At 42.3% G+C, this 10,178-nt stretch overlaps 1 protein-coding gene across 1 annotated transcript; it reads left to right on the top strand.

The window, feature by feature from the left end:
• The first annotated feature begins 5,912 nt into the window (after positions 1 to 5,912).
• Positions 5,913 to 7,444, top strand: SMIM10 (small integral membrane protein 10). Its single transcript, XM_023198814.1, has one exon. It carries the CDS (start codon positions 6,064 to 6,066, stop codon positions 6,313 to 6,315), a length of 252 nt encoding a protein of 83 aa, XP_023054582.1. The 5' UTR covers positions 5,913 to 6,063; the 3' UTR covers positions 6,316 to 7,444.
• The last annotated feature ends 2,734 nt before the right edge of the window (positions 7,445 to 10,178 follow it).

Raw genomic sequence — 10,178 nt, 5'->3', positions numbered from 1 at the left:
AAGTGCTTGAAAGAGTGTCTGGCATATAATAAGTGCTATGCATGTGTTTGCTATCACTGCCATAATTAGAAGGGAGAGTAAGTTCCAGGCTTCCACCTGGCCCTTCCTATCATAAAAATTCTCACTCTGCAGGTCAGGAAGTCAACTGAGCTGTTTTGCCAGTTGCTAGTTTTATTGATTACAACTGTAAATCCAGCAACTGGGGGAATCACCAGAGTGGATTTATAGACCCACTGAGCCCACCATGAGTTGAATTTAGGCCAAAATTCCAATTATCATTTGATCTTCACAAGCCCTCACTCTGACTGTGGGCAACAGTGTTGTTCAGTTCCCAGGATTAGTGACAGCTCAGAGCTATTGTCCCATAATCCCTGAAAAGTGTGTGTATTTGAACATTTACCTTGGTAAATTTCTGCAGACCTTTGCTGGGGATAGCTGGGAATATTTATAGTACATAATTGCAATGCTGCCATAGCATCCTTCCTCAAGGTACTCAGTCTCCCTTTTATTCTAGGGAATCTGGGTATATGAACTGAGAAGCTGTGACACTCTATCATGGTGATCCAACTTTCTGTTTGCCAAAATTCCTTTGGTTAAGCAGATCAAGTCTCTATATCAGTCCTAGGGTTCCTATGATCAATTAATTGCCATGAGAGATCACTGTGGGTCAAACCATTTTGATTGTCACTCAGTAGCTCTATTCTGGGACATGGTTATCAGTTTTTGCTGTGAAACAAACCACTGAAAGCTTAAACAACTACCATTTATTTAGTTAACGATTGTTGGGGGTTGACAATTTGGGCTGGGCTCAGCTGGGCTGGTCTTCTGCTTGCATCAGCTGAACTCACTCATATGTCTGTGGTCTGCTGCTGTTGGTTTTAGTGACACCACTTCTAGGGATTAGTTGGCCATGAGTTGGGCCAAAAGGGATGATTGGAACATGTATCTCTCCACATCTGGTTTGTTTGCAGGATGGCAGCAGGTTTCCAAGACTAGCAAGCCCCAGTGCAAAAGCACTTTTCCAGCTTTTGCTTGCACCATTTTAACCAATGTCCCATTGACCAAAGCAAGTCACACAGCAGATTCAAGAGAAAGAAATAGATCCAAATAGTTCTTCAAATAATCGTCTCATTTTATGTGATCCTCCCACTTCCACTCTCTGTACCTGGAGAGCAGGGGGTGCCTCTTCCATGAAAATGACTTCCACCTATGCTGCAGCCTTTTCCTGGGAATCATTGGTGCACTACACTCTGATTTATTTTTCAGTTTGATCCCATCAGCATTCATTTCAGGAATCTGTCAAAGTCTTTGCTCTGCCATCTTCACCCTCTCCACTGCTTTTACCAATGAATTTATACTTCTTTATAATTGTTTCTATTTGTTTTAGGAAGCTAAATACCTGTGTTCAATTGAGTATCTTGCACCACAACAACCTCAGATTACATTTTAATCTACTATCTATAGATCAATGGTAGCAGCGCAAAAAATTACATGTATATGTACTATATTCTTCCTATATGTACATGTATATGTATGTATATATGAACATACATAAGCATATGTAAATAACATATATGTGTGTGTATCTATCTATCTATATACATATATATATATATATATATATACACACACAGAGAGAGAGAGAGAGAGAGAGAGGCTTGCTCTGTCACCGAGCCTGGAGTGCAGTGGTGAGATCATAGCTCACTGCAGCCTTGATCTCCCAAGCTCGAGCAATCTTCCTGCCTCAGTCTCTTGAGTATCTGGGACTACTACAAGCATGTGCCACCACAAATGGCATTGCCCACGCTGGTTCTGGACTCCTGAGCTCACGGAACTCTCCTGCTTCAGCCTCCCAAAGTGCTGGGATTACAGGCATGAGCTACCATGCCTAGCCTCTTCCCATATATGCTGAGCGAGTGGTTCAGAAAAAAAGAATCAAGGTATATGCACTCTACTGTGAGAAAGAAGAGCAAAAGATGACTTGTATAATTTTCCTAAGACAAGAACTTTGGCCTAATTCTACTGTTTCATATTTGGTGTGTAGCGTGAGAGAGAAGGAGGCATTTCCTTTGCTTAATGCATTACTTTAGGCCATTTTGACCACTGTGTCTCTCCTAGGGCTCTCGTTGGGATTTTATCAATTTTAGGCTGCTTGTGCTGTTCGGTCTGCCTTAGGCAAACTTTTTTTTTTCTTTGAGATGGAGTCTCGCTCTGTCGCCCAGGCTGGAGTGCAGTCGTGTGACCTCGGCTCACTGCAAGCTCTACTTCCCAGGTTCACACTGTTCTCCTGCCTCAGCCTCCCAAGTAGCTGGGACTACAGGTGCCCGCCACCACGCCTGGCTAATTTTTTTGTATTTTTAGTAGAGATGGAGTTTCACCATGTTAGCCAGGATGGTCTCAATCTCCTGACCTTGTGATCCGCCTACCTTGGCCTCCCAAAGTGCTGGGATTACAGGCTTGAGCCACGGCACCCGGCCTAGGCAAACATTTTAATATAGAAATGAGCCCAGGGGCCAAGGCCTGGGCAACCTGAAGGGCAGGGAGTTATGAAAAGGCGAGGAGAAGGCTGCCTAGCCCTCTTCTTGCTATCACAGCCACCGCCCCTGGCGTTTCCACAGCCTAGTTGTAAGCCTTCTGCCTAGCCACCAGTCATCCTGCCTATTTGGCTCCCCTTCCTTTTGACACCACTACAAATGACCAATAAGCATAATATTCATCCACAACAGTAATCAAATATAGGTAAATTAAAAATAACTAGGGTTGGGCGTGGTGGCTCACGTCTGTAATCCCAGCACTTTGGGAGGCCAAGGTGGGCAGATCACCTGAGGTCAGGAGTTTGAGAACAGTCTGGCCAGTATAGTGAAACCCCATCTCTACTAAAAATACAAAAATTAGCCAGGTGTGGTGGCACATGCCTGTAATCTCAGCTACTCGGGAGGCTGAGGCAGGAGAATCGCTTGAACCCGGGAGGCAGAGCTTGCAGTGAGCCAAGATCGCATCACTGCACTCCAGCCTGGGCAACATAGCGAGACTCTGTCTCAAATAATAATAATAAGAATGATGATTTTCTTTTACATTATATTAAAATAATACATAATAATATGGGCGAGAGCATGGATAAATGAATGGCTTTGTAAATTGCCTGAGGGAGGGGGAATTGTTATAACTTTTTAATTTAATTTAATTTATTTTGAGACAAGGTCTTGCTCTGTTGCCCAGGCTGGGGTGCAGTGGCACAATCATGCCTCACTGCAGCCTTGGCCTCTCAGGCTCAAGCAATCCTCTCACCTCAGCCTCCTGAGTAGCTGGGACTACAGACCTGTGCCACCATGTCCAGTTAATTTTTTACTTTTTTGTAGAGATAGGGTCTCATTATGTTACCCAGGCTGTTCTTGAACTCCTAAGGCTCCAGTGATCCTCCTGTCTTGGCCTCCTAAGTGCTGGGATTACAGGTGTGAGCTACCACGTCCAGCCTGGTACAAATTTTTACATAGGAATTGGAAATAGCTATTAAAATTAAGACTGCAAAACTTTAAAAAAATTAATTTACTTAGTTATTTATTTTTAGAGATGGGGGTCTCGCTATGTTGCCCAAGCTGGTCTCAAACTCCTGGGCTCCAGCAATTCTCTCACCTCAGCCTCCCAAGAAGCTGGGACTACAGGTAACCACCACTGTGCCCAGTAAGATGGCAAAACTTTTGACAGAGTGGTTCCATTCATACAAATGTGCAATGCTATATACACATAAAAATGAACTGTTAACATTTGAATCTATTTCTTTTCTCTTGAATCTGCTCTGTGACTTGCCCTGTTAATGAGACATTGGCTAAAATGGAGCAACATTGCTAGTAATCAAAACATGCAAATTAAAACAACAGTGAGATACCCTTTTCACCTATCAGAATGTCAAATGATTAAAAGAGTGTGAATGCTAATTGTTAGGAACCGCTGATGGTATGTTCATATATATATTAGTACAAGCTAGTGGAAGGCAGTTTGACAATATGTATCAAAATCCTTACATGAAAACCCTTTGACCTAAGAATTCCACCTCTATGAATGTATCCCTGGAAAATATCAGAAAGGTGTAAAATGATGTGCATGCAAAATATTAATCTCAGGATTGCTTATGACTGCGAAAAATTTGAAACCATCCAAAAATCCATCAACAGGAGATCAGTTAATTATTGGCCATCCATAAGGAATAACACACAGCCAATAAAGTATCAACATGGGAACATATGCAAGACATATCATTATGTTTAAAAGCAATGGTGGGGGTATATGTTGTTTTGTTTGTTTGGTTTTATTTGTTTTTTGTTTGTTTGCTTTTGAGACGGGGTATAGCTCTGTCACCCAGGCTGGAGTGCAGTGGCATGATCTCGGCTCACTGCAACCTCCACCCATGGGTTCAAGCAATTCTCCTGCATCAGCCTCCTGAGTAGCTGGGACCACAGGCAAGTGCCACCACACCCAGCTAATTTTTGTATTTTCAGTAGAGACGGGGTTTCACCATGCTGGCCAGGCTGGTCTTGAATTCCTGACCTCAGGTGATCTGCCTGCCTCAACCTCCCAAAGTGCTAGGATTACAGGCGTGAGCCCCCGCGCCTGGACTGCATAGTTTTATCTGATTCCATTTTTGTTTTACGATTTGTAAATATATCTATGTGTGTATACATGTTTGTGCTTACAAATATATGCAAACAATTGATAAAAAAACATATACAAATTAGCAGTCTTTCTCTCTGGGGGTTATGAGCCCAGGAATTTTACTTTTCTCATAATAAACATTTATAATGTTTAATGTTTTACAAGCCATCAGAAAAACAATATTGAAAACTTCAGAAATTTAGAAAAGTTGCTCAACTGCACTGATAATTAAATGAATGCAAATTAGAAGAATAATGAACTGTATCGCCTATCATATTGGCAATAAAAAAATTTAAGATTGTTAACACTCAAGCTAACATAGAGCCCTGATCTCTAAACTTTTTTGATCAATCACATGTATTAGTAAAACGTTTTGGCTTTGGGCACTAAATGTATATGTATATGTATATGTAATTGTTTTCATAAATAAAGATGGGGTCATACTATTCCTACTGTTCTGCCACTTGTAAATTCATATGTACAATGATGGTCACTGAAACAATTTTTGACATATGAAAAACTAGAAACATTCAGAATGTCCATCAATAGGGATCTGGTTAAATAAATTACTGACCATTATTAGTCAATATATATATAGACCACTATTCAGTTATCAAAGAGAGTGAGGTAGGTGTACATTCTTGAAAAGGTAAGAGCAATATGTCAATACATAAAGTCGGGAAGTAGATGCAGTAAACGTAATAGTAGTTGGTGGCAAGGGTAGGAGGGGAAAGTGAAGCTGTGTAGGGAATTTGCTTTCTATTGTTTTACATATTTCTGCTTTGAAAATTTCTAAAAACTTGATTGAATGACTTTTCCAATCAGAAGAATACGAAAGATCTAACAAAAAACAGAAGTATTGCTTGAATTATTCAAGCAGAATGCACACATTTTAAAGTCCAGAAAAGTTGTGAGTTTTGTATATTTGTACTAGCTCAGAGTTAAGGATTGAAAAACGTTCCTAAAGGGATCTGAGACAACAGGAAATGGGTTTGTACTTCTGAGTTGCTCAAGATCATGCTTATGAAGGACATTTTATATCGTTTTGAGCAAGTTTTGTGTTGCTTTTGTTAAAACTTAAAAACTGAAAAAAACTTAACAAACATAATTTTAAAGAAAAGACAGCCTGGGTTAGGAAGCTAGGTCTCCCACGTCAGCACGTGCCCTGCCCCGCCTGGAGTTCTGGGGCCCGGGCCAGGACAGTCAGGCTAAACTGACTCTAGGCCACGCGGACCCCGTGGGGCGGGGCGGAACCTGGCAGTGCGCCAGTGACCGCTGGGGCCAGAGCCCTGCCGGGAAAGGAGGGCTTCCGCCTTGCAGCGCAGCTCGATCAGCAGCCGCCCAGCAGGCCTCCCGCCCGTATTTCCCCGCATCCATCCCTCTGTCCCACGGTCGGTGGGTCAGCGGAGCCTGATGGAGGTCTTGGGCTCTGGGCACTATGTTGGAGGCGGCATCAGGTCCATGGCGGCGGCAGCCCTGTCTGGCCTGGCGGTGCGGCTGTCGCGCTCGCAGGGGACCCGCGGCTCCTACGGCGCCTTCTGCAAGACGCTCACGCGCACGCTGCTCACCTTCTTCGACCTGGCCTGGCGGCTGCGCAAGAACTTCTTCTACTTCTACATCCTGGCCTCGGTGATTCTCAACGTCCACCTGCAGGTATATATTTAGAGCCACTAACTTTGTGGCATTTGGGGGCTCCTCGGCAGGATGGCTGACTTCCACCCACCTGCTCACCCACCCTAGAGCAAAGCGACCAACTCCGCTCCTGCATGCAGACTTGCCACTCATTCTTTCCATTGCCTCATCTTTTAGTATAAATGGGTGGCAAAAAAAGAAAAAGAAATCGGCATTTGTGGAAAGCCTGCAATATAACCAAAACCGTCTAAGACAGAATGAAAAACTGACTCTCAAGTAAATATTGGAAGGAACAGAATACAGCTTACAAATTTGAAAATCCTTAAACATATCTGAGAAGTTTTTGCATCCGTAAAACAAAACAGCGCGAACTTTAGGAAATGACAATTGGCACAGAATGCAATAAGAAAAAAAAAAAAAAAGAAAAACGGGGAAAGGTAACTAAAAACCTAAGGAAAGATAAACTGAACAAGAATGGCTCAGACAGCAGGCAAAGCTCCCAATTAGAATCGAAGTGAATAGACCCAATTGAATGGAATGAACTCTAAGCAATAGATGGATTGAATAATAAGCTGGAGGACATTAATAACATGTTCTGGAAGGCATACATTTCTTCGACCCAAAGGAAAAAAAATGACAGAAAGAAACTACAGGGAAAAACATTAAAAACTGTGCAAGAAACTCATGTTTCACATATGAAGCAACCTCAGATTTTGAACAGTTGCTAAAAGTGTGAGAAAGGGAATCTGTTTGAATATTGGCACATGGATCAAGACTCTGGAGTCGGTGATGAGAAAATCCAATCAGAGCATTCCACTTTGCTATTCATTGAACCAGGTAGCCAACAAAAGAGTTAAAAATTAGTGATATGACTATATTCAGGGGGAAGGAGAGCTGAGGGGGGCAGCAGGAAGTCAGCAGAAAATGCCTCATGTCATCAAGTCAAGAAATAGTAATAAAGGCATGCTATTGAAAAAGAGGGGTATAATCTCTAAACAAGCATGTGTAAAAGTTTGTGTTTCTGATTTGGGGATGCAAGAGTTGAGAAGGAGGGACAGTTTTATTTCTTTTCATTCTATGTCTTTTTTCTACTGTTTGATTTTTAAAAACTATACACATGTATTGCTTTTGCTTCGATTAAAAATTAAGATATTAAAATGAATTTATCGCATTTAGAATGAAATTTGGAGGGCAGTGCTAAGAGTATCAGGTGGACTCCGAGTTAAAAATAAGTGCCTTCCTATCTTTCTTCAGTAGTATCTGTATATCCTACAAGGTTCCTGGGTGATCACACAAACTATGATTTCCTTGACTTGGTAAATGTCTCGTTTCCAAACAGACCACAGGCCATATGGAAATGCTTTAAAAGTAAAAAATGGGCCGGGCAGGGTGGCTCACACCTGTAATCCCAGCACTTTGGGAGGCCAAGGCGGGCGGATCACCTAAGGTCAGGAGTTAGAGACCAGCCCGGCCAACATGGTGAAACCCCATCTCTACTAAAAACACAAAATATTAGCCAGGCATGGTGGCGGGCACCTGTTATCACAGCTACTTGGGAGGCTGAGGCAGGAGAATCACGTGAACCAGGGAGGCGGAGGTTGCAGTGAGCCGAGATTGCGCCATTGCATTCCAGCCTGGGCAACAGAGCAAGACTCTGTCTCAAATAAATAAATAAATAAACATAAAAATAAGAATGGCAATAGTCTTCATGTAGCCCAGAGCTTCTTCACACCATGAAACTTTTCATGAGCAAACCTGTGGAATGTCATTGTTAAGATAAAAATTAAACAATAAATATGTGATTAATTTTCAAAACTTAAAAATTGAAGGCTGGGCACGGTGGCTTACGCCTGAAATCCCAGCACTTTGGGAAGCTGAGGCGGGCAGATCGTTTGAGCTCAGCGGTTCAAGACCAGCCTGAGCAACATGGCAAAACCCTGTTACTAATAAAAATACAAAAATTAGCTGGGCATGGTGGTACGTGTCTGTAGTCCCACCTACTCAAGAGGCTGATGTGGGAGGATGGTTTGAGCCAGGGAGGTGGAGGTGGTAGTGAGCCAAGATCGCACACCACTGCACTCCAGCCTGGGTGACAGAGCCACACCCTGTCTCAAAAAAAAAAAAAAAAAAAAATCGGACAGGGGCCCAGTGATGTTTATATGATCTTAAATTTTAGTGTTGATCATAAGAGCAAAACATGAGTTCACCTGGGGTCAAATTAAGAAACTAATGTAAAATTTAAAAAAAAAGAAAGAAAAACATAATAGCAGAACAGTGGAAATAAACTCCTACATCCAACAGTAGGAGCTGGTTAAGTAAAAATAGCACACCTGTATAATAGAATACTATGTGGCCATTAAAATGATAAGGAATTATATTTTACTGATGTGGAATGAATTTAATAAATGTGAAGTCACCTAATCAATGATTCAAGTGATTGAGTCAAAGAGTGATACATGTATATTATATAATATATTCATATACTCAACTCAGTTATAGAGAAATAATAAATGGAAACAGTGCACACTTACAATATGCCATACAATGTTCCAAGCATTTTATATACATCTTTTTTTTTTTTTTTTTTTTTTTGAGACGGAGTCTCGCCCAGGCTGGAGTGCAATGGCGGGATCTCAGCTCACTGCAACCTCCGCCTCCCGGATTCAAGCGATTCTCCTGCATTAGCCTCCCGAGTAGCTGGGATTACAGGTGTGCACTACCATGCCTGGTTAATTTTTGTACTATTAGTGGAGACGGGATTTCACCATGTTGGCCAGGCTAGTCTCGAACTCCCGACCTCAGATGATCCACCCACCTCAGCCTCCCAAAGTGCTGGGATTACAGGCGTGAGCCACCACGATTGGCCTATATACATCATTTAATCCTCACAACAACTCTGAGATAGGGACTATTGTTAACAATTTTCAAGAGAAGAGAGAAACACAGAGAAGTATAGTGGCAGAGTGATAAAATATTGCAAACAATATTATTCTTCCTACTAATATGAGACATTCATTGCATGACTAATTTTAATCTTATTTTTATTATTTAAGAAATTGGGGCTGGGCACGGTGGCTCACACCTGTAATCCCAGCACTTTGGGAGGCTGAGGTGAGTGGATCACAAGATCAGGAGTTCAAGAGCAGCCTGGCCAGCATGGTGAAGCCCCATCTCCACTGAAAATACAAAAAAAAAAAAAAAAAAAAAAAAAATTAGCTGTGCATGGTAGTGCATGCCTGTAGTCCCAGCTACCTGGGAGGCTGAGGTAGGAGAATCGCTTGAACCCAGGAGGCGGAGGTTGCAGTGAGCCGAGATTACGCCACTGCACTCCAGTCTGGGTGACAGAGCGAGACTCTGTCTCAAAAAGAAAAAAAAAAAAAACACAAACCAAAAAAATCCCAAAAAACAAAAACAAACAAAAAAAAGAAAAAAAGAAAAAAAGAAATTGGAAGGCATCCTTTAAAGTTTTCTCGTAAAATTCATGATACAAGTGGATGCCATGGATCCTGGAATTTGTGGAACCAGGGCTAGACACCCCATTCCTGTAGTGTCATTTCAGCACTCCCGAGCCGCTGCACCACTACACTATGGAGAATTGATGGAAACTCAGAGTCACTTAAAAAAGAGAATGGGAATTTTTTTTTTTTTTTTTTAGACAGGGTCTCACTCTGTTGTCCAGGCTGGAGTACAGTGGTGCAGTCTCAGCTCACTACAACCTCTGCTTCCCAGGCTCAGGCAATCCTCCCACTTCAGCCGCCTGAGTAGCTGGGACTACAGGCACATGCCACCATGCCCAGCTAATTTTTGTATTTTTTTTGTAGAGGCGGGGTTTTGTCATGTTGCCCAGGCTGGTCTTGAACTCCCGGCCTCAAGCCATCTGCCCACCTTGGCCTCCC

The sequence above is a fragment of the Piliocolobus tephrosceles genome, chromosome 12 (genome assembly GCF_002776525.5).
Source record: "Piliocolobus tephrosceles isolate RC106 chromosome 12, ASM277652v3, whole genome shotgun sequence".
In the NCBI taxonomy this organism is placed as follows: Eukaryota; Metazoa; Chordata; class Mammalia; order Primates; family Cercopithecidae; genus Piliocolobus; species Piliocolobus tephrosceles.
The sequence above is the reverse complement of the archived record's forward strand: the minus strand, read 5'-3'. Positions and strand labels throughout refer to the sequence as shown.

What these genes read in the sequence shown, in the direction of transcription:
- SMIM10 (XM_023198814.1), top strand. Translation starts at nt 6,064, where the DNA reads ATGGAGGTCTTGGGCTCTGGGCACTATGTTGGAGGCGGCATCAGGTCC.